The sequence below is a fragment of the Protopterus annectens genome, chromosome 10.part0 (genome assembly GCF_019279795.1).
Source record: "Protopterus annectens isolate FY-2018-M chromosome 10.part0, PAN1.0, whole genome shotgun sequence".
Taxonomy (NCBI): Eukaryota; Metazoa; Chordata; order Ceratodontiformes; family Protopteridae; genus Protopterus; species Protopterus annectens.
Window position 1 is genome coordinate 49,644,894 of NC_056744.1, and position 26,220 is coordinate 49,671,113.

Below are 26,220 nucleotides of genomic sequence, written 5' to 3' on the forward strand. Positions count from 1 at the left end.
TGTGAGAGGTAGTAAAGAGGTAAGGTGAGATTTAAGTGGGATAATACCAATGACAGGTGTTGACATTCAGGAGAAAAGTTTTAAGTTTGTATTTAAAGGGATTTATGTTAGAAATTATTCAGTTGTTAAGGTGGAGTTTGTTCCATGCATGGGAAGTATTATATTTGTAAAGAAGTTTACCAGTTTTTTTGTTTGGTTTATAGTGTCCAGAAGGAGCTGGTCAGAGCTGCGGAGAGTTCTGGGAGGGGTATAATGTGATATTAGTGATGATAGAGCAGGACAGGAAAGTGGTTTTAAGAGTAGAGTATGAGTCATTTGCATCCGGGAGTGAAGCAGGTGCTGGGAGAAGTCAAGCCACTGGAGTTGTTTTAGTGCATGGCAGTGATGAGATTTGTAGGGTTGCTTACTAGCAAATCTTGCAACACTATAGTATGATTGACAGAGTTTAGTTAGAAGGGTAGACTGCAGATGTGAAAAGATGGGGGAGGCATAAAGTAGGCATAGAAGGAGGAAGGCCTGACCTATTTTTTGCCTGAGTCAGGGGCTAGGTATTTTTTATATCTTTAGAGTAGGCCAAGTTTTTTATTGGTCTTTTTAATACAGTACTGAATATGGGTATCAAATTTTAATTGGTTTATACGTTCATAGGTAGGTACTAGGCTATCGGCCCAAGGGCCTAAGTAAGCCTAGCCAACAAGGTTCCCTGGCTTATGCCACCCAAGAAAGTTATTTTCCTGTGCCCCTGTCAAGCAAAACCACTGAAGTGATCCCCGGAGTGTATTTCCTATTTCCCATCCACTTATCAAGATTTTTCTTGAAGAGTGCTAATGAGGAACTTTGCTTGACATAGATGGGTAGCTTGTTCCAGAGTATGGGAAGTCTCTGGGACAGGAATCTATCCCTCCAGCATGTCCTGTTTATTGTGGTGACAAGGTTTATGTCCTTAAAGCGTGTAGCTTGGAAGGATTGGGATTTCTTTAGGTGTAGCATGTCTAACATCTCTGGGTTTGACATAGCTTTATATGTTAGGCAGAGATCACCTCAAAGTAGGCGATATGCTATGGAGTAAAGCTGGAGTTTTTTGAGGCAGTCAGTGTATGGCATCTGTTTTTTCATCGATAACACCAAGAAGTTTAGTATGTGGGTCAGGTTGTAAGATGGTATTGTCAAGAGAAGAAATGGTGAAGGTTGATTTGAGGTTAGAGAGGGGGTTTGGAAAAAAGAGTGGTAGCTTTGTTTTTTGGGGATTTAGAATGTTGGTTGTCGGTTAGCCATTTTTCTACAGATAGGAGCTATGTTGAGTAGTAAAGTGGAGATTCAAAATACTGTCAGAACAGGTAATAAGGGTAGAGTCATCCACATATTGTGTCAGGGAGGATGCTGTACAGGAAGTATGCAGTTTGTTTGTGAAAACATTAAAGAGCAAAGGGTCAAGAATCGAGCCTTGAGGCACCCCAGATTGGTAAGTAAGGGGAGCAGGTAGCCTGCCTTCTTACTGATTGTTTTTTTTTTTTCAAATAGAAATTTTATTGATTTTGTTTAAAGGCATAGCACATTACAAAACATTTGCAGTTAGAACAACACATTAATACATCAGAGATCATTCAAATAATAATAAAAATAATAATAACTATCTACAATATGTACAATATTGCTGCCTTGGGATAAATCCAACACTGAGGGTAAACATATTAATAGTAAAGGAAGCATTTATGCAGGTGGGAGGGTACAAAAGCCACTCAGAGTGTAAAGCCTCTACTTAGTATATAGACCAACCATGTCCACATCTTATCTTCAAAGGTAAGAGGAATTTACTGATTGTTGTCTATTAGTGAGATAGCTAGTGAACCATTTAATAGTAGACGGAGATATGTTGAGTTGGGATAGTTTATCGAGAAGTTTGGAGTGTGACATGGTATCATACTTTATTACACTTTTACATTCCACTGGAGCTGTATCTATTTGCACATTTTTTGTAATGTTGTTGTAACTCACTAGTAAATATTTTTTGTAAGCTTGCACTACCTTCCTCCACAATACACTTTTGTGCTACATTTGTAAAGATTGCATTTTCTTAATATGATGTCCTACCTGTATCAGTTGGGGACTCTGTCATAACTGCTAAATCAGATGAAAGTCTTTCTTACCAACTATGAAAGTTACTGGTATGTAATCGAATGCGCATCTGTTATAAAGGAGCTATTTAATGCAACCAAGCCACCTTTCAACCCTCAATCTTGCTGTAGGGATCATTCTGGCTTTAGTTTGGTTATCTGGTTAAATCTGCAGCTTTTTCTTGTTCCAAAACTGGAGAAGACCAAGAAAGATTGATGGTTGGTGGGATGGTAAAGGAGCAAGCAGTCTATTAAAGTCTTACCTGTCAAGCTAACCGACTGTTCCATCCAATGGACCAAACCGACTTCCTCTAACAGACCTAGTGTGGTAGCAAATACCTGATACATCTCAGACTGTCATCCACCCACTGTACCAACATCTGTGAAATTAGCAACTTTTGTGATTAGCCCACAGTGCCAGTTATCTGTGAAGTTAACAGCCACATGATTAATCCACTAAACCAGTCATCTATATTGTTACCAACTACATGGTTAACCCACTTATATCAGTCATCTGTGGTACCACCAGCCGCATGATTAACGCAGTACACCAGTCATCTGTGGAGTTACCAGCCATGATGTTTAACAAACTATACCAGTCATCTGCAAAGTCTCTAGCTACTTGATTACCCAAATGTACCCATTATGTATGGCATTAGCAGTCACCTGATTAATCCACTACACCAGTCATCTGCAAAGTCTCTAGCTACTTGATTACCAAAATGTACCCATTTTGTATAGCATTAGCAGTCACATGATTAATCCACTATACCAGTCATCTGCAAAGTCTCTAGCTACTTGATTACCCAAATGTACCCATTATGTATGGGCATTAGCAGTCACATGATTAATCCACTATACCAGTCATCAGTGGAGTTACCAGCTATAAGATTAACCTACTATACCAGTCATCTGTGGAGTTACCAGTCATATGATTAATCCATTATACCAGTCATCTGTGGAGTTACTAGCCACATGATGACCCCACTATACCAGTCATCTGTGGAGTTATCAGTCACATGATTAGCTCACTATACCAGTCAGCTGTAGTGTTACCATCCATATAATTAACCCGCAATACAGTCATCTGTGGAGTTACTAGCCACATGATTAAGCTGCAATGCCATTTATCTGGAGTTAGCAGTCACATGACTAACCAACTATACCAGTTCTATGAAGTTACCAGCTATATGATTAGTGCACTATAGTAATCACTTGTGGAGTTAGCTGCATGATTAACCCACACTATACCAGTCATCTGTGGAGTTACTACATGATTTGTCCACTATACCAGTCTTCTATGGAGTTACCAGCCACATCATTAACCCACCATACCAGCCATCTGTAGAGTTACCACTTACATGACATACCCACTACACCAGACATCTGTGCTGTTACTATCTACATGGTTAGACCAGCTACATAACTAACCCAAACACTCTATTCATCTGTGAAGTTAGCAGCTGCTTCATTAACCCACTGTCCCAGCCATCTGTTGAGTTACCAGCTCCACTGTCTGTTACTGATTGCAGTGTTATATACTTTGTAACCAGTACTGTAGGAAACACCATTTTGCAGGTAACAGGAGTAAGCATACATCTCAAAAGTACCAGTTTTTGTGTCCTGCATATGTAGGTCCCCTATATCTATCTCAAGCTTCTACTTGTAGTCTTTGCCATTTGCGCTGTCAAACATCAAGAAACAGAGCACAGACTTTGGTAGCTAGTGTAACCGTTAATATATTAAACTATTTGGAACATTTTACTACTAGCACAAAATTCTGGGAAATGAGGCCTACAAAGTATTTGTGTTCTGTATGATTTTGTAAAGAGGGGATACATCATGGTTTACTGTTGATGTAATCGAGTGTCTCTGTCTTTTAACAGTGTTCTTCTTCAGCTGGCATGTAGTTATACTGTGGAATGGTCATAATCAATTGTTAATGCATATTGGCAACTTCTCCTCAGTATGTCACATTCTTAGAGCTACATATCTAATATAAAAAGAGACAGTGCAGTTAGCTTCCTGCAGTAAGGGGGAGTAGATGGCTTTGGGTCATATAAAACACTTCCTTCTGGATGATTTTTTTTTTCTTCAACAAGTCGTGATTCACTTGTTTCAAGTTCCATTTAGTTATTTATTTTTGTTACAGAAGTTCTCAGCATTGTTGGTTCATGTTTTCTGCTTTTACAGAACTGATATATGCCCTTCATATAGCAGTAAACCACCATTTTATGCACAAAATGTGAATTAGGAACTGTTGTGATCCAAAAAAGCAATGAAAACAGGTCATTGTTGTGACTCATTGCAGGATATTATATTCTCTTGAACAAAAACAAGTTTGTTTCAAATGAAAGTTTGGACATTGACACTTGCTGAGCTGACACAGTTTTCTTTTAATGAAACAAAGGATTTGAATCAGTCTCTGTAATTTAAAAAAGTAGTGTTTCAGTTTCAGTTGTTAACTAATTGGTAAATGTCTGTGTAAAAGAGCAGATATGTTTAAATGCTCTTGCAAAAGACTAATTTGCTGTGTCTGTATGTTGCTGCTAGAAAATACCAGCCCTCCCAGGAGAACATAGTCATAATTTATAGGGATCTCATTAGCTGATGTTGCTATGGAAAGATGATGTGAAAGTTCAAGGCAGAATGCCAGGATGTTCAGTCATGCTGAGAGAACGAGAGTCAGGGAGAGAGAATGCAAAAGAGACAGATAGAAAGAGAGATGCATAAGCCAGTGTGTTTGTGAGTGTCCTTCTGTGATTAGTACTCTGGGTGTTGGGGTGTCATCAATGCTGACGTCTTTCAGGCTACATCATTTATGACAGCTGGTTCAGAAAGTCACCTGGTTTGCTGTGTCTCTGCACACGTGAAGATCTTGCACGGTAAGCGTTTGTGTTTCCACAGCGATTTGCTAACTACAGTGAGATAAGAGAGTCCGTAGATAACAGTTTGTAATACATTCTTGCCTGCATCTGCCAAACTGCATCAAAGCAGTAGAAGTAAAATGTTCAGACAGGGCAGGGTTTTACCATTTTTATACATTTCATGACAACATATGACAGGCAGAGTAATAGCTGCATAGGAGCAGTCATTTTTACATTAAATAAAAACTGAATGTGCAGCAGCATCCTCGAGAAAAAAAAAAGTTACAATTGGTACAAATAAGTGATGCAAGTGGAATGCTTCTTACTGGAGGCTACAGGATTTCTTCCCAGATTCTTACTCCCTTCACATGAAGTTGTCTAATAATGGAGCCATTCAGCTTTCTTTGAGCATGTTTTATATTGCTTTAAGTTCAAAATTATTCAAAAATGGTGAACATGTTTTAAAAAATGAAGAGTCTTGTATTGTTTTCTGTGAGTTTGCTGTATTTGTGAAAAATCTCAAGATATCAGGCCAGTGTTCAGAACAGCAAAATTCATTTAAACATAAGCTTAAACACTCTTTTGATGGATAAATAGCTTTGTCTTAAGGGGAACTGCCCTTGACTTCTTTTTTCTATGTACCCAGATTATTCTTTCAGTCGAAAAAAAAGATCCCTCTTCAAGCAGACTGAAGTAGTTGCATTGTGAACTTGTCAACAGATAAGAAGACAAGTGGTTACCAAAGTTTATACCTGATGATGTTTGAGTTTCATGCAGGAGGAGGAGGAGCTTGTTTAGTAGACAGCTGTCATCTTTGTCTTTCTGGAGTTATTTACTTTCCAGTGTAGGCCTGTCTGCACTACATTTGCATTATAGCAAATATTTCACATGCAGCTTTGCTCATAGCTCAGTGCAGTGATGTTGAGAAACTAGACCAGAGCATAATATGAACTGAATGTGGTGTGTAGCTAGGCTTAAAGTAACTGAAAACTAAGTATATCCTCAGCAGCTGCCTTTGTGTTACTGTAGGAATGAGGGTAATGCATTAGCTTTGCAAAATTTTTATGGCAGGCCTTTTTGTATGGGAAAAACATGCCTTAAATAACCTGGCTTTAAGAAATGACAGGAATATTCGATGCCCAGCTGAGGATGAAGAAACAAGCAGCTTATTTCCTGCTCAACCTCCTCAAAGGGAAAAAGTGAGACTGCTTTTCACAGCTGAATCTTCTGGATTCAGAGATTCAGCCAATGCTGGCTGCAAGGCTCCAGACAGAGTGTGCCAACCAGTGGACCATGCAGATTCCTTGAAAGCAGATTCACGTGACAGTGAGAACCCACTTATTAGCATGGCACGCATGGTCAAGGGCATGCTAGAGCTGACAGCCCCTGCCGTTTGATTCATCCCAGCTATGAGAGAACTACCGCTCATCACCCTACATGTCTCTGCAGTGGTGTGACACTAGTAATATTGAAGCTTTCTAGAAAGGAGAGACCTCACACGAGTTAATAGGAGTATAAGGTGAAAGTATGTGAGGAATGAGTAAATTATTAGAAACATCTGATGAAGTAAATATGATTCAGAGTTCAAAAATAAGGGGGAATAAGCTTCCCAAGCTTTTAGGTTAGTAGTTAAGGGATGACTCCAGAGGAAAACCAGTAGAAAGGTAAATGGAATGTTAAAGACAGGGTATGACCAGAGACAACAAGATTATTTTCTCAGCAGACATCACAAGATATGGGGTGATGTAGTATACATGTGTATTATCATGTCAGAGACATGTGAAGAGGCCCTCCTGTCAGGGGAGAGAAAAGGCTACAGACAGCAAACTGTCATGGAATGTATAATATGGATCTACAAAAGCTATTTTTCATAGAGAGAGAGTGTGTGGTAATTCCATGGAATAGGTCACTGCAGTGCCAGTTGAAGAGAGTGCGAGAGAGAGAGAGAGAGTCCACAGGGACATTCAACAAGGCATGTGACATGGAGAAAGGGGATAGAAAACTTAGGAATGGAGGTGAGGTGATATTTTAAGTACATTTAAAGTGCAGAACACTTAAGCTAATTATCTGTTTCTCCCATTGAGTAAATGTAATGTTTTACACTAAACAGTACCAAGTTCAACAACTGGTCATGAAGACAGTATTCATGAAATGACATTAAACTTCTAGAGGGAAACTCATGAAGTAAATGTATATGTTATTGTGGAAGTGATTAATCAGGATTTTTGGATTCAGAGGTTTCTGTTTACTTCATGTCTTACAGTTTTAGTTAGAAATGAACACTTCTTCATGAATCCATGCTAAAGATCTGTAGTAGCTTTCAATCTTGAAAGACGGGTATATTGAGAAGAAACAGCAGCCCTATGAATTACTGATTTTCCCATTCATGTATCTTTCATGGCTGTAAGTGCCAAAATGTAAGTATTCTACATGTAGCACGTCTTTCTTATTAAAACTGAAAAAAGTAGATGGAAAATGTAATTTAATTTTCTTCTGGTGCTAGCAACTCTAATGGGTAATTCTGTAGCCGCAGATGCAGTTTGGGCTGCAAGGACTTTTCCTTTGCTGAATCAGATTACTGTTTCCTGCTGTTTAAATTATACATATCATCACAGTCACAACCTTGTCCACTCAATATGGATACAGTTAATAAAATGTTTGAGAAAGACTTAACAACCAGACTCTCCAGGTCAAAAGAATTTCAAATTACAGAGAACTTATTTACTGAAAAAAAAAAAAAAAACAGTTATAACAATGTTTTCTGAATAGAAACAGCTTTCATTGAAATAGAGTTGTGTTTTTTTTTCTGGTCAAACATCATAAAGACTTACAATTCATTAAAAGGACAGTTAAACCCAAAGATACAATCGCAGATGAAGAGGTAATTCCACACAACTTTAAGTGCTTTCATCCCAATATTTTACTAACAGGAACTTCATCAGATAAAAATACCATCTCAGTCAACCTATTTAAATGTTTTAAAAACATGACATCATTTCCTATTCATTATAAATTTGCCTAACATTTAAAAAGACACAATCTTAAAATTGTATGTATATAAAACCATCAGACCCTAACACCCTACAAAATTATATTCATAAAACATTCTATATATACGTATTCTTAAAAATCTGAACTATAAAGAATGCATGAAATATATATATATGATATAATATATATATATATATATATATATATATATATATATATATATATATATATATATATATATATATATATATATATATATATATATATATATATATATCTATAATCACTACGGATTACCGAACGCCCAAAATCCCGACGCTTAAAACCCTGAGACCACATGCCCGAAACCCCACAATACTGAATATTTAAAACTGCGAAATTCAAAATTGCGAAAGTTACACAACCGAACAGCACACACACACACACACACACACACACACACACACACACACACACGCACACAGACCTTCCCCCCACAACCAAACAATGCATCCTACATCCCCCTACTTTATTATTCTAACTCAGAGATCGCACAAACAGACACACAAGGCAAACTCACACCCACACATTACAGTCCCTCACACACACACACACCACAGTCACAACACACACTTACACACACTACACCCCTCACATACACACTTACACACATATACTTACCTGAACCGCAACACCAGAAGCGTTAACGCAAAATCCCTTAACATCGGGATTTTTCATTTCACGCTTCTGGTCTTTCGGTAATGCGGGGTTTCGGTCATCTAGTCTCGGTATATTCAGCGTCAGTTTTTTGATAATTCGGTAATCCGTAGTGATCACATTTTATATATATATATATATATATATATATATATATATATATATATATACACACACACACACACACGTATATATTTTATGTAAAAATAATAAAAATGTGTATTTATGACTCATAAGAATGCATATAACAACCATCATCTCTTTAATGCCTTCAGTTTTTAACAAACTGCTGATGGACAAACTATCATTTAAGCCTACCCAGTATAAAGAATTTAGGCACATTATGCTGTAATTGCCCTTGTTTCTACGTGGGTAAAACCGAATGTAGATTCACGAATATAATTATTGAACATCTTAGAAACATTAGAGATAGTTGTAAGTTTAATGCTTTAGCAAAACATGCTTCAGAGTACCCTGGACATCACTTTAAGTTTGTTATTTTAGAGACATTATACCTATCTGACAGTGGTGGATCCTGGCCATACTTATTAGAGAAAGCAGAATTAATTTGGCAATTGTGCCTAAATTCTTTATACTGCCCAGGCTTAAATGATAGTTTGTCCATCAGTAGTTTGTTAAAACTGAAGGCATTAAGGCCCAGAGGCTCCCTTCACTCTGGAATAAAATCCCAGTCCAGGTTAGGCAGAGTCCCTCACTGACTCTCTTCAAGAGGAATCTTGATGAGTGGATGGGAGATTGTAGGTTTACCCCGGGTTTCACTTCTGTGTCACTGTTAGACAGAGGCATAGTATACTAACCTCGAAAAAGGGCATAGCAAAATTAATTTAAAATGGGTGGCGAAAGCCAAACACACTCTGGCTAGGCTTATAAATGCCCTAGGGCAGTTAGCCTAGTATGAACCTATGAACCTATGATGGTTTTTATATGTGGTCTTATGAGTCATAAATACACATTTTTATTATGTTTACATAAAAATATATGTGTGTGTGTGTGTGTGTGTGTGTGTGTGCGCGTGTGTGTGTGTGTGTGTGTGTGTGTGTGTGTGTGTGTGTGTGTGTGTGTGTATATATATATATATATATATATATATATTTCATGCATTCTTTATAGTTCAGATTTTTAAGAATATATATATATATATATAATATGTTTTATGAATATGATTTTGTAGGGTGTTAGGGTCTGATGGTTTTATATACATACAATTTTAAGATTGTGTCTTTTTAAATGTTAGGCAAATTAATAATGAATGGGAAATTACGTCATATTTTTAAAACATTTAAATAGGTTGTCTAAAATGGTATTTGTGTCTGATGAAGTTCTTGTTAGTAAAATATTGGGACGAAAGCGCTTATATCTGTTGTTAAATAAAGTGTGAAATTGCCTCTTCATCTGCAATTGTATATTTGGTTTTAAGTTATTAATAGGACAGTGCAATATTGAGATACTACAGGTAGGTGGTGCATGGTATGATAAATGAATTAGCATTATTTAAATGTAAATGAATATCAGTGTCTTTCATGTTTTGTAAATCCTTAAATAAACATTCCTTCAATGTAGGATTGCTGTATATCTCAGCAGTTATTTTCTCAGTAGTCCTAAGTCACTTATTCCCCTCTTAATGAACATTTGGAGACTGTGAAATCTGATGTTAGACCAGTACATGCTTTATTGAATTGTTTTACACCATAGGATGCACTAATGCAGGATTTGACAAAACATAGTTTACAGACCTCCCTGCTGAACAGGCGAGATTATATGGATGGCAGATTAGTTGAGTAAGCAGAAGACCAACAAGGACGTTAGAGATGGACAAGCAGAAAATGGTGGACGAGAACAAGAAAGTGAGTTTGGGGTGGTTATTAACTGATCTGTGAAGGAAAACAGCAGTCAGAGGGTAAGGGTATATTTGTGATGAAATGAAGGCAGCAGTTACATGTTGGTTGTAGGAAAGCATGACAAGAGAAGACTATTGACAGTGAGATGAGAGAACTGGAAAGGTAGATCCTGGAAGCCCAAGTGCAGTCATTGAGTGGTGAAGGGGGGAAGGGAATTAGAAGAAATAAGGACCTGCTCATGGCAAGATGGGAAGTAAGGACCTGCTCACGGCAAAATGGGAAATAAGGACCTGCTCATGGCAAGATGGGAAATAAGGACCTGCTCACGGCAAGATGGCAGGCAGGAAGCATTCAAAGGGAGATATTTGGTGATCCAATGGGAACACTTAAGAAATAGCTAGCATGGAAATTAAGGAAAGATGAAGGACAATTAGAGAACTAATCCAGAAGAAGGAATGCATGACTTGGGAAACAGAAGGTATCTCAGAAAAAAATGAAGGAGTTCTCTGAGGAACTGTAGTACTTGAGTGTTAAGGGGTGGCCAGAAGAGGACAAATTAGAGGTAAGAGCTAGTCACTGAGAGAGTATGTGAGGAGCATGTTGCAAGAACAGGGGTATTTAAAAAGCTAAAACCAGTGAAAACAAGTGGGACAGATAGACTTCCAGTTGAGGAACTCAACAGAGTGCAAGAATGGCTAAGAACTGGAGCAGCCAAGTTAATGAGTTTGCTCGGTAAGATTGGCAAAGTATGCATGAATATAACCTCACTGGTATGCCATACTGTCAGTGATTTGCCAGTACTAGTTAGAGGTCAAAAGCCATTAGAGACTCAGGATAAAGCAAGCTTAGGAGTGAGAGCACAGAAATTTAGTAGACTGGCTAGATAAGTATTCCATGCAAAGAAAGGACTGAGAGGAGAGCTGTCTTCCCATCGTGCCCTGTGTTCATTATTTTTCCATCTAGGGCAGTGATATGGTGGTGGGGGAAGGGATAGAATCTGAACTGAGGTCTGAAGGAGAACTGTGGAACCAAAAAATAGAAATATACATTTGTAAGCAATTTTTTTTTTGGTGGGGGTGAAGATATCAAGTATTATCAAGGTTTTTACAAGATTTAATGAGAGGTATATTCAGCAAGGGGACATGAAATAGGGACATCCACGCAACAGTGACTACTGGACAAGAGAGGTTTAGGAGACAAATGGTAAAATAGATAAATAAAAGGATGGAAAGAAAATGTGATTCTTGAAGAGAAGCAGTTAATAAAGGTAAGACATACTGGGAGAGAAACATTAAATAAGCTTGAGAAGAGTTGTAAGGGTGTTTTGGTTTCTGGGGAAGAAAAATGGAGTGTTGTGAGGCTTAACTCGATGTAGGAGGAAATGAAAAGTGAGCCAATGAAAGAGGCAGCTCCAAAGAGAAGAATACTACCATGAGGCAGTGGTTGCAGAAGGAGGAGGGACCAATTTAAAAGGATATCAAGAGGCAACAGTAGGTTAGCATGATTGTAAAATCTGGTTACTAAAATGTGTTTGCTGTGCATTATTTTCTATAAAGCAGACGGATTTATTCTAGGGACAGCAAGTAGGATAGTGCTCAACAAGGACATAACTCAGTGAGATCAGATATATATATATATATATATATATATATATATATGTGTGTGTGTGTGTGTGTGTGTGTGTATGTGTATGTGTGTGTGTATGTATGTGTGTGTGTGTCTGTGTGTATGTGTGTGATGGCTTTTTTTTTTTTTTTTTTTTTTTAATAATGCAAGTGTTTCTGAGAATTTGCATAACTATGCAATATGACTTATAATAATTTTTATGAATACAGTATTTTACTCTATTGACAATAATGAGTTTAAGTAAATGCTCATATGCAAACAATTCAAGATTTTTTTTTTTTGGAAGCTGTTAATAGTATTCACATGACAGAAAATAGATGCAACTTAATATATGTAATGTCTGAATCATATTAGCCAAAGTTTTTTATTTAAATGAATGTTAGAACCTAATTTTCTCTCCTCTTGATTTCTAACATCAAGATTATTTGAATGCTATTTGAATACAAGTGTTATATATTACATAGATCTATATAGTAGTATGAACAGTTTTTAAAAAAAAAAAAAAAAAAAGTTGATTTTAGTTTATATGATGCTGTTTTACCAAATGTGTAGTTTTGTCTTGATAGATAATTGAATTGAAAACTGTTAACCTCAGTTAAATATAACTAGTATTAAATTGATAAGGTGGTAGCTGAGGTACTGCTGCTTAGGGTAGGGGGTTAACTTGAGTAGTAAATACTACTCTAAATTGGAGTTTTCAACTCCAGGCTGGATGCAAGGTTTAATCCTTACATTATTTTCAATTGTTCATTGTTATATGTATATAGTTTTGACATCCACAATATATTTTGTATACTCATTGTCACTACAAACAAAATTGAATCCTATACAAAATCCCATAAGAGATTTAATAAATACAGCTATATTTAAAGGTACACCTAAAAGAGGAGATGTAACATTATTTATCTTGTTATTTGTTATTTCGATCATAAGATTCTTGAGTTTTAAAAATGCCAAATGACATCTTTAAAAGGAATTTCTTTAAACATTAATGGATTGAATAATCCGTGTAAAAGGGCAAGCCTAATAAGATACATTAATTTACACAAGGCCAATCTAGTCTTCCTGCAAGAAACCCATTTCTTGAAAAAAGATATTGATAAACTAGCCACTAATAAGTATACAGTATTGGTTAGTTCAGAGCACACTCAGAAAAAAAGAGGAGTGGCTATTTTATGGAATAAAAGTATGCCCATTCCTAAAACCATTAAGTCTTTTCAGGATGACAAAGGAATGTTTTGTATGGTTACAATACAAATTAATGGGAAGACTTACACTTTAATTAATGTATATTGGATACCTGGAATTGGTATTAATACAGTGAAACATCATATTGATAAGATCATATCATTCTCTATACGGCATATTATTTTATCTGGTGATTTTAATTGTATACTACATGAAAGTGATACTACCACTATAAGGAAAAGAAGAATTACATCTAATGCAAAACATTTAAATGATTTTGCTAATTCTTATCATTTGAATGATATTAATAATCAGATAGATTCAAAATCATTACCATACACCTTTTTTTCTAACAGATACAAAACTTATTCAAAAATAGATAGGGTCTTTATTTCTAACCAGATGGTAACAGATTTAATTAATTCCAAAATCATTTCATGTCCTATATCTGATCATAACTCAATTGTTTTTGAATTCATGATAAAAATACTCATAATGTTCAGATCAAAAGGATACCAGCATACTTAACTCAGCTAAAAGACTATAAAGAATATATACTTTCAGAAGTACAACATTTTCTAGACATAAATAATACTCCTGAAGTCTCCATTGTCTATGTTTGGGATGCCTTAAAATCATATCTATATGGACAAAGTATCAGATGGTATAATAATAAAAGGAAATCTTGGGATAAGGAATTGTTAGATATTCAAAGTAAATTAGACTCTTATAAACATAATAATAAAGAAAATATTATGGACAAGAAAGTTATTGAAGAAATAAACAAACTAAATGAGAAATACAAAGAAATTTTAACTCATAAAGTTAAAATAACTTTAGAGAAATACAAGTTTTGTCTTATTCAATAAGCCCCAAATACTTACATAGACTTAAAAATAAAACAAAAGATTGAATAAACAAAACCATATCAAAGAAATCTTTTCTCTAAGGAAAAGAAGAATGTTTCTAGTATACCAGAAATACTGGATGAATTTAGAAATCACTTTCACAAGATTAACCATAACAACATTAACATGGAACCTAAAGATAAAATAAAGGAGTTTATAACCACAAACATGAATAAAAGCTTAATAAACAACAGATTAAACTATTGGACAAGAGTATTTCATATACAGAAGTTATTACACAAATAAATAAGCTTAAATCAAACAAAGCACCGGGTAATGATGGTATTATACCAGAGATATATAAAATCCTTTCTAAAACTACATATTCATTAATACATAAGGTTTTTATTTTGGCCCAAACTGAGTTAATAACCCCCATCTTGGCAATATACATTTATTTCACCAATTTTAAAACCTAATAAAGATCCAACTAGATGTTCTTCATATCGACCCATCTCATTACTTAATGTTGATTATAAAATGTTTATGAGTATTTTTGCTGATAGATTGAAGACAATCATCCCGGCATTATAGATATAGATCAGACGGGCTTCATTGTAAATAGAAATACTTTTGATAATATAAGAAGAACTTTAACATTAATTGATTTTGCAAATAGGAAAAGAAAGATTTAACACTTATTAGTCTTGATATAGGTTCAGCATTTGATTCAGTAAGTTGGGACTATCTGTTTACCTTACTGAAATGCACAAACTTCTCTGATGCATTTGTAAATTTAATTGAGCATTTATACAAAGGAACGCTGGCTTATATTAAGGTAGGAACATATGTTTCACAAAAAATACCCATTCTTAAAGGTACATAGCAAGGATGTCCACTTTCTCCACTATTATTCACTTTAGTAATGGAGCCTTGGGCTAATTTGATTAGAAACAGTACTGACATAGAGGGTTTTGAAATAGACGAAAATACAACATCAAAAATTCAACTTTTTGCAGATGATGTTCTAATTACATCAGCAGGATCTAATTCTTCTATGCAGTATTTATTTGATAAAATTATGAATTTTAAAAGCATTTCTGGTTTAATATTCAATGAAGAAAAAACTAAAATACTACCTATATACACGAAAAAATATTCTCATTAGTGATTTTACTAAATATGTACCCAATTCAGGTCAGATAACTTATTTAGGTATAATACTATCTAAAGATATTAAATCTATTATATATAATAACTATAATACCTGTTTTCTTAATATACAAAATCTTTTTAATACCTGGAATAATATGTTTTTTACTATGGAGGAGAGACTTACAATTATTAAAATGATAATATTCCCCAAGATTTTATACTTAATACAATCAATAATACTTTCACCTACAAAAATAATTATCAATAAACTGAATACACTAATGTTAAATTTCTTATGGGCACCTAATAGACCTAGGATTGCATTAAAGAAACATACTAATAGCTGGTCTCAAGGGGGTATTTCTTTTCCAGACTTTAATTTAGATATTATCTCTTCTATTATAAAAGTTATTACTTTATTAATAGATCAGTCATATATCGCAAAATGGAAAGATTATTGGGAGCTAATTAGTATGCACTTCATGAAAATCTCCTTAACACATAAAAATATGATTGTAAATAACTCCATGTTGTGGTTGCTAAAGGAATTTTGTACTTCACCTATTACACCTAAACATATGGTTTGTTACCCATTAAATATTATTATTAGTTATCGTAACTTTATATTCATGCACCCTAAGTATAGGGAATGGAATTTTATTGTATTCCTATAATGTATACTCAGGGTATGCTTATGTCATCTACTTCTGAAGGAGCTCATTTAGCTATAGATAATGATCTAAAGTACTGGTATCAGCTGATATCTGATAATAAAGTTAAAAATCTAGATTTCTTAAAACAAGAATTTGATCTAAGAGAAACTTGCTGGTTAGAGGTTCAGATCTTTAGACAACATCTCATTGATAGAATAGATCTAATGTCTATAACAGTTAAAGAATCTATTCCAAAACTGATTGATTACTTGATATTAAATTTACAGCATAAAGTTTCTGATAAAGGTAAACTTTCATATATACATAAAATTATCAGACAAGAAACTTTTTACAGTGTAGATTCATACTGGAATTATTTCACCTCTATTAATGGGGACCCACCAACTCAACAAGATAAACAATATATATTGGAATCTGCTTATAGAACTACATCTTCCATTGTCTGGAGACTTTATACATGGAAATTTTTACATAGATCTTTTATACACCTTTGATGATGAATAAAATAAATAATAAAGATAATCTATGTAAGAGATGTAATGTAGAAATTAATGCTGACTGGGCATATGTTTTATGACTGTATGAAGTTGAAAGAATGCTCGAAGTGACTTAATGAATCTTTGCAGGCGCTTTTTACAGATAATTGCATTACTTCTAAGTATCTTATATGATTCAACACACCTGTACCTCAATGTGTTAAAAGATTAAGCTTCCCTTATTATGGTCTATCCTAGCAGTGGCCAGGAAAATAATAACTAGAAATTGGATTTCAGATACACCTCCTTCGTTCAATGAATTTAAAAATGTTATGAATATAATGTGCCATATGGAAATAAGCACAATTAGAATGAGAACAACTAGAAAAACATCATATTATATTGTATGGGATAATTTACAAAATTTGTTAAAAAAATTCTAATTTCAATAGCACGGTATTTTAGTTTAATTAATTGATCTGATTGTAGTGGATGTCTTTGTAAATACTTTAGTTGTTTTGTTGAATATTATAATAATACCTATTTTTAATTACTTGTATAAAATTGTTATGATATTTCTCTTATATGTTAAAACAATAAACCTGTTTTGAAAAAAAAGAGATGAGGCAAAACTGCATAGAACAATTTATAAAGTAAATGGATGAGAAAGAAAGGAGTGAAGTTAGGAAATGCTCAACAGGAAGATGTACGGTAGATGTGCAGGGAACTGACACAGTCTGGGTTCAGCAGCTAAGAATGCAACACAGGTTATTTTTTAACAGCAAAGAGAGGTTATGGAAAAAAAGGTTGGGAATAAAAATCTTGATGCTGTAAGTGCAACAAAGAAGACACAGATGTGGATGGACTATATGCTTGGAAGTGAGAGAGAACAATGTATTTAAGGAAAGCCATCTTCCAGAATTACCAGGCTACATGAATGTGGTGGGTGATTTTGTGTGTGTGGGGGTTAAAAGTAAAGAAAATAACTATAAGCATTGTAATTAGTAGTATAAACTATGGTAGTTTTAGACTATATAAATGGGTTCTTGGGATCTTATTGTTTTTTAAGGACCAGAGGAAGGATTTGTTAAAACTGGTGAACAGGATGATTAGATGATACAAGATGCCTGGTAGACTTAGGATGAGCCATGAGGAATGGAGGTGATGTTTTAAGTTTTAACTGACAGGGTAAAGCAAGAGAAAACCGAGGGTGCTTTTTATTCCTATAAAGATGGGGGTCCTGAAGAAATCCTGGTGGGGAAAAAAGTTTAACTGTAGGGATTTAAGACTATATTATCTTTGTCAGACCAGTGGAGGTCTTATAAGTTGAGTCAGGATCGGTCAAGTTACTTTCCATATGTAGCAATTTTTTTATGCGGCTTCATTTAGGTGTACGTTATGCAACACACATGTAAGTATAGTAATGATTATATGTTTATTATTATGCATCTTTATTTATCTATTCATTTTATAATTGCCTACTTAATCCATTTCATGTTTACAGGAGAGTCTAGAGCCTTTCTTGCTACTTGACGGGACTAATGCTCAAAAAATAATCATTGACAGAGTATCAACTTATCACAAAGTCCACTACTAAGAAGCATTCAGCTAAAAAAAGAAACGCTACACATAGAGAGAGAAAGTGTCCCTGTAACTCTGCAATTTATTTGCATATTCACTTTTACAGTATCCCCTTGCAATCCAATGGCCATTCAGCTGAGCAAGATGGGAAAGTTATGAGCATAAGACATTGGTAGTGTGACTGGAGAGAATCTCTCCACTGCAGTTGTTTTACACACACACATGCATGTGCTCGCACATGCGCGTGCGCACACACACACACACACACACACACACACACACACACACACACACACACACACACACACACAATCACACACACATGCACATGCATATACACCACATGCCGACACATAGACAGACAGAAATGGATGCATTCACATACACACACACACTGCTCTAAGTGTTAAGTGCACTGTGGGGATATTATTAAAAGCAGGTGGCAGCATATCTCCCTGCTGTACCTCATATAAAACATACCTTCCAGCTGTACCTCACATACAGCATTCCTCATTTTTAGTCTTAAAAAGTCCGTGTTCCGTACTGTTCTACATTGAAAGGGTCTGTCACACATTCATTGTTAAGCATTTTCCTAACTAATATCCGTGGTAAAAACTATTGTTTCATATTAATTCATGTAAAGAATTTATTGTTTTGAAGTATAAAATAGTGCATTTTAACCATGCTGTGAGCTGTTAGCACGTGTTCCATTTTTTGCTCATTTGTTCCACGTTATGAGATGCAGTGTTCGACATTTTGGAGATGGAAGGTTAAAAGCTAAAGTGGGCAGCCTGCCACCTAAAGTACTGCAGCAGGTAACCAGCCTAGGATATCCAACTGCATCTTGCCAGTACTTAAATGTCACAAAGGCACATACATGCAGACAATATAGAAAGGGAGAGGAAGTCCATGGGCATAGAACAGCAGCTAATGTAAGCAAGACTGTGTAGATATTCAGTAGTATGCAGTGCCCATTTTATGTCACCTGCATCTTTTGCATGTGGAGAAGTACAGGTCACATGGTCAAGACAGACAGTTATTTGATAATTTGCATGGGGTCCTATATATGTCATCTTTGATGGAGATGGTTTAGGAACATCATCCACCTGTCTTGTGAAGGATTTCTTATATTGCCCAAACCTTTCACCACTCCTGTAGTGACATTTTTAGGTAACTGTAGTCTCTTCCATTTACCAACCTGTCCAAACCAAGTCAGAGTAGTGTAGAAGTAACATTGGTCACTACTAGAAGTCTGTTTAGGAAACGCCCTACCTCGAAGCACTCCTGAAACTAGAAATTATCGACAGCTTCATAATCCCTTGAATATGATTGTAATGCAGTGATAAAACACCCTCTCTATCAGGATTCAGCACTTACCACTTATGCAGGGTCTGTACCAAGACAGACTCTGTTACACGTGTTGGTGTGTTTTTGCAGTTCAATCATGTCAAGACCTATATGGAAAGATAACGGCGTCTAACTCCATCACATCTTACTTATTGTCAGTAACATGACCATGTCTAACCAACTACAGTACTCCATCTATGACTCTCACAACCAATGAGACTGTCTAACTAACTACAGTACTCCATCTATGACTCTCACAACCAATGAGGCGGTCTAACCAACTACAGTACTCAATCTATGACTCTCACAACCAATGAGACTGTCTAACTAACTACAGTACTCCATCTATGACTCTCACAACCAATGAGACTGTCTAACTAACTACAGTACTCCATCTATGACTCTCACAACCAATGAGACTGTCTAACCAACTACAGTACTCCATCTATGACTCTCACAACCAACGAGACTGTCTAACTAACTACAGTACTCCATCTATGACTCTCACAACCAATGAGACTGTCTAACCAACTACAGTACTCCATCTATGACTCTCACAACCAATGAGACTGTCTAGCTAACTACAGTACTCCATCTATGACTCTCACAACCAATGAGACTGTCTAACCAACTACAGTACTCCATCTATGACTCTCACAACCAATGAGACTGTCTAACTAACTACAGTACTCCATCCTTGACTCTCACAACCAATGAGACTGTCTAACTAACTACAGTACTCCATCTATGACTCTCACAACCAGTGAGGCTGACTAACTAACTACAGTACTTCATCTATGACTCTCACAACCAATGAGACTGTCTAACCAACTACAGTACTCCATCTATGATTCTCACAACCAATGAGACTGTCTAACTAACTACAGTACTCCATCTATGACTCTCACAACCAATGAGACTGTCTAACTAACTACAGTACTCCATCTATGACTCTCACAACCAATGAGGCTGTCTAACTAACTACAGTACTCCATCTATGACTCTCACAACCAATGAGACTGTCTAACCAACTACAGTACTCCATCTATGACTCTCACAACCAATGAGACTGCCTAACCAACTACAGTACTCCATCTATGACTCTCACAACCAATGAGACTGTCTAACTAACTACAGTACTCCATCTATGACTCTCACAACCAATGAGACTGTCTAACTAACTACAGTACTCCATCTATTACTCTCACAACCAATGAGGCTGTCTGACTAACTACAGTACTCCATCTATGACTCTCACAGCCAATGAGACTGTCTAACCAACTACAGTACTCCATCTATGACTCTCACAACCAATGAGACTGTCTAACCAACTACAGTACTCCATCTATGACTCTCACAACCAATGAGACTGTCTAACCAACTACAGTACTCCATCTATGACTCTCACAACCAATGAGACTGTCTAACTAACTACAGTACTCCATCTATGACTCTCACAACCAATGAGACTGTCTAACTAACTACAGTACTCCATCTATGACTCTCACAACCAATGAGGCTGTCTAACCAACTGCAGTACTCCATATATGACTCTCACAACCAATGAGACTGTCTAACCAACTACAGTACTCCATCTATGACTCTCACAACCAATGAGGCATACCTACCAAACACTGTTCTTCTTGGAGATTTTAACCATCCATCCATCAACTGGGAAGTTTACATTACTGAAGAAAGATATGCTGCACAGTGTCTCCTAGATTTTAACAATGCAGACTCTGTTAGCCAGATAGTGCACTCCAATAAAAGGTCCTCAAATTTAATGGACCTGATTCTTCTTATAAGTATAGCTCCATTATGTTCTGTACCTACTGTTACCTCATCACTGGTCAAAACTGACCACTGTTCACTAGTATTCAGCATGACATCTCAACCATACTTGTCAACAGACACTGCTATCTTTAGAGTTTTCTCAATGGCAAACTTATTACACCTACCTGATGACCTGGAAGAGTTTAGCTTTATTACTAATTTATTTATTTTTATTTTACATTTGTTGACCGAGAGTATCAGACTCAGCCAAAAGCCCTTTTTCAGCAGAGGCCCGGGGAGAAACGCTCCAGATAATTCAAACAATTGTACAATTACAATGCAGTATAAGAAATAATACAGTAATCAATAATACCTGAAAGACAAAATCCAAATAAAATGCCAACAGTACTGTTTCGCAATTTCAGATAAAGATGACTCAGAAGTTACATGGGTAACAAAGGTAGGTTGATGTTTATACTTGTTGTTATGTAATAATGAACTGTATAAGTATCCTAGGAGGTATAAGCAGCTAAGGAATGAGAGAGAAAGTGAAGAGGTGGAGAGGAGAAAAAGGTAGGAACAGATAAATAAGGTTAGGGGATGATTATGAGGAGGAAAAGTAAGGAGGAGAGAAAAGAATGATGGTTAGTTTGTTAGAAAGGTTACGTTCAGGGAGGCTGAGAACAGTTGCAGATCCAGTGTCTAATAAAGTACTTTTTTGTGGCCAATTTAAATTGTTTGGGATGTGTTAGTGATGTTATTTCAAGTGGAAGTTTGTTCCATGCTATAGATGGGTGGTAGCTGTATATGTTACACCCAGTTTTGGACTTGGGTTTGTATATTTGTAATAGATATTGGGTTGAGCTCCTGTGTTGCCTTGTGGGGGAATATAGGGAGATGAGGGGACTTAGAGCTGGACAGAAGGCTGGCTGATATAGAATGGAGTGTATGATTTGGAGCTGGGAGCAGAGAAACTGGTGTGGTAGTTCAAACCAATTTAGGCATTTTAGGGAGAGACAGTGGTGGGATTTATAGGTTTGTTGAGCTGCAAATCTATTTATCTTGTGATAGGTTGACTCAAGCTTAGTAAGTAGGGTGGAGTTGAGATTAGTAAGCATTTGGGAACAATATATTAAGCACAGGAGAAGATAAGCATGTGTGAGTGTAATCCTGGATTCAGTGGTGGGAAATGTTTTATTTCTATACAGTAGTCTTAGTTTCTAATGAGTTTTTTTCTAATGCAGTTATTTATCTGGAGGCCATGTCATATTAAATTATCACAATCTCCTTCATTATGGTTGACTAAGTCTAGGTGCATGCTTAAATACTAATGCTATATTACATTATCACAATCTCCATCGCTATGGTTGACTAAGTCTAGGTGCATGCTTAAATACTAATGCTATATTACATTATCACAATCTCCATTGCTATGGTTGACTAAGTCTAGGTGCATGCTTAAATACTAATGCTATATTATATTATCACAATCTCCATTGCTATATTTGACTAAGTCTAGGTGCATGCTTAAATAATAATGTTATATTACATTATCACAATCTCCTTCATTATGGTTGAGTAAGTCTAGGTGCATGCTTAAATACTAATGTTATATTACATTATCACAATCTCCATCTCTATGGTTGACTAAGTCTAGGTGCATGCTTAAATACTAATGTTATATTACATTATCACAATCTCCATCGCTATGGTTGAGTAAGTCTAGGTGCATGCTTAAATACTAATGTCATATTACATTATCACAATCTCCATCGCTATGGTTGAGTAAGTCTAGGTGCATGCTTAAATACTAACGTTATATTACATTATCACAATCTCCATCGCTATGGTTGACTAAGTCTAGGTGCATGCTTAAATACTAATGTTATATTACATTATCACAATCTCCTTTGTTATGGGTGACTAAGTCTAGGTACATACTTAAATACTAATGTTATATTACATTATCACAATCTCCATCGCTATAGTTGACTAAGTCTAGGTGCATGCTTAAATACTAATGTTATATTACATTATGACAATCTCCATCTCTATGGTTGACTAAGTCTAGGTGAATGCTTAAATACTAACGTTATATTACATTATCACACTCTCCATTGCTAAGGTTGACTAAGTCTAGCTGCATGCTTAAATACTAATGTTATATTACATTATCACAATCTCCATCGCTATGGTTGACTAAGTCTAGGTGCATGAAATACTAATGTTATATTACATTATCACAATCTCCATCGCTATGGTTGACTAAGTCTAGGTGCATGCTTAAATACTAATGTTATATTACATTATCACAATCTCCATCGCTATGGTTGACTAAGTCTAGGTGCATGCTTAAATACTAATGTTATATTACATTATCACAATCTCCATCACTATGGTTGACTAAGTCTAGGTGCATGCTTAAATACTAATGTTATATTACATTATCACAATCTCCTTCGTTATGGTTGACTAAGTCTAGGTGCATGCTTAAATACTAATGTTATATTACATTATCACAATCTCCATCACTATGGTTGACTAAGTCTAGGTGCATGCTTAAATACTAATGTTATATTACATTATCACAATCTCCATTGCTATGGTTGACTACGTCTAGGTGCATGCTTAAATACTAACGTTATATTACATTATCACAATATCCATCGCTATGGTTGACTAAGTCTAGGTGCATGCTTAAATACTAATGCTGTATTACATTATCACAATCTCCATCGCTATGGTTGACTAAGTCTAGGTGCATGCTCAAATACTAATGTTATATTACATTATCACAATCTCCATCGCTATGGTTGACTAAGTCTAGGTGCATGCTTAAATACTAATGTTATATTACATTATCACAATCTCCATCGCTATGGTTGACTAAGTCTAGGTGCATGCTTAAATACTAATGTTATATTACATTATCACAATCTCCATCGCTATGGTTGACTAAGTCTAGGTGCATGCTTAAATACTAATGCTATATTACATTATCACAATCTCCATTGCTATGGTTGACTAAGTCTAGGTGCATGCTTAAATACTAATGCTATATTATATTATCACAATCTCCATTGCTATATTTGACTAAGTCTAGGTGCATGCTTAAATAATAATGTTATATTACATTATCACAATCTCCTTCATTATGGTTGAGTAAGTCTAGGTGCATGCTTAAATACTAACGTTATATTACATTATCACAATCTCCATCCCTATGGTTGACTAAGTCTAGGTGCATGCTTAAATACTAATGTTATATTACATTATCACAATCTCCATCGCTATGGTTGACTAAGTCTAGGTGCATGCTTAAATACTAATGTTATATTACATTATCACAATCTCCATCGCTATGGTTGACTAAGTCTAGGTGCATGCTTAAATACTAATGTTATATTACATTATCACAATCTCCATCGCTATGGTTGACTAAGTCTAGGTGCATGCTTAAATACTAATGTTATATTACATTATCACAATATCCATCGCTATGGTTGACTAAGTCTAGGTGCATGCTTAAATACTAATGCTGTATTACATTATCACAATCTCCATCACTATGGTTGACTAAGTCTAGGTGCATGCTTAAATACTAATGCTGTATTACATTATCACAATCTCCATCACTATGGTTGACTAAGTCTAGGTGCATGCTTATATACTAACGTTATATTACATTATCACAATCTCCATCGCTATGGTTGACTAAGTCTAGGTGCATGCTTAAATACTAATGCTGTATTACATTATCACAATCTCCATCACTATGGTTGACTAAGTCTAGGTGCATGCTTAAATACTAATGCTGTATTACATTATCACAATCTCCATCACTATGGTTGACTAAGTCTAGGTGCATGCTTAAATACTAATGTTATATTACATTATGACAATCTCCATCGCTATGGTTGACTAAGTCTAGGTGCATGCTTAAATACTAATGCTGTATTACATTATCACAATCTCCATCACTATGGTTGACTAAGTCTAGGTGCATGCTTAAATACTAATGTTATATTACATTATCACAATCTCCATCACTATGGTTGACTAAGTCTAGGTGCATGCTTAAATACTAATGTTATATTACATTATCACAATCTCCATCGCTATGGTTGACTAAGTCTAGGTGCATGCTTAAATACTAATGTTATATTACATTATCACAATCTCCATCACTATGGTTGACTAAGTCTAGGTGCATGCTTAAATACTAATGTTATATTACATTATCACAATCTCCATCACTATGGTTGACTAAGTCTAGGTGCATGCTTAAATACTAATGTTATATTACATTATCACAATCTCCATCACTATGGTTGACTAAGTCTAGGTGCATGCTTAAATACTATCATCACAATTACTGCAGCTCATTCTTTTTGTAGTAAGCATCCACCTTTTTCTAGTCTATTCCCTCCTGCAGGCAAACAACAGCAGGGATGTTATTTTTATGCACTGCCACTTCAAAAACAATCTAAAAATTATTGGGATTGCCACATTAGTCCACTGTGATAAATCTGCAGTCTACCTTGAAGTAAGTAAAACTGCTTTGCTCATTTAATCAGATACGAGCAGCTCTGACAGGTAACTAGTACTGCTTTTCCAGTTAAGTGACGAGTGTGTTTTAAGGGTCATTCAAACAGATGGAAAGTAAAACAAGAAGAATTAAACAAACACTGTTCCTTTGTTTGATATATTATAACACATGCGGGGGCCAGTGCAGTACCCATTTCTTTCTTTGAGATTCAAAACTTAATAATTAATATAACAGAAAAGGTTATTATCACTGTGCTAGGTAGCTATGAGTTTGTAAGTGGCTTTGCTTCCTAGCTTAGTCAAGCATTCAGTAACTGTTTAAGGCACAAAGAATAAAGTTTTGTTTCTCCTTGTAATCTATGCATTCAGTATGGCAGAGTAAAAGCATTGTGTCATGACTGCAGTGTCCCTGTCATTCAAAAGGAATTTATAAACTGTGCAACTAAACATTAACTGGTTTGTAAATTATGTCATGTT

General features: G+C 35.5%; 1 protein-coding gene across 5 annotated transcripts in view; it reads left to right on the forward strand.

Annotated features, from left to right (window-relative positions):
- SEPTIN9 (septin 9) overlaps positions 1 to 26,220 on the forward strand; it is a 2,307,078-nt gene that overhangs the window by 1,596,988 nt on the left and 683,870 nt on the right. Inside the window, exon 1 of one of the 5 annotated variants that reach the window (XM_044085006.1) lies at positions 4,808 to 4,999. The exons of the other annotated variants lie outside the window; for them this stretch is intronic. Within the exon in view, the coding sequence (XP_043940941.1) occupies positions 4,936 to 4,999 (64 nt within the window). The 5' untranslated portion in view covers positions 4,808 to 4,935. Of the gene's footprint in view, positions 1 to 4,807; positions 5,000 to 26,220 lie in introns of those variants that run through there. 5 annotated transcript variants of the gene reach the window in all.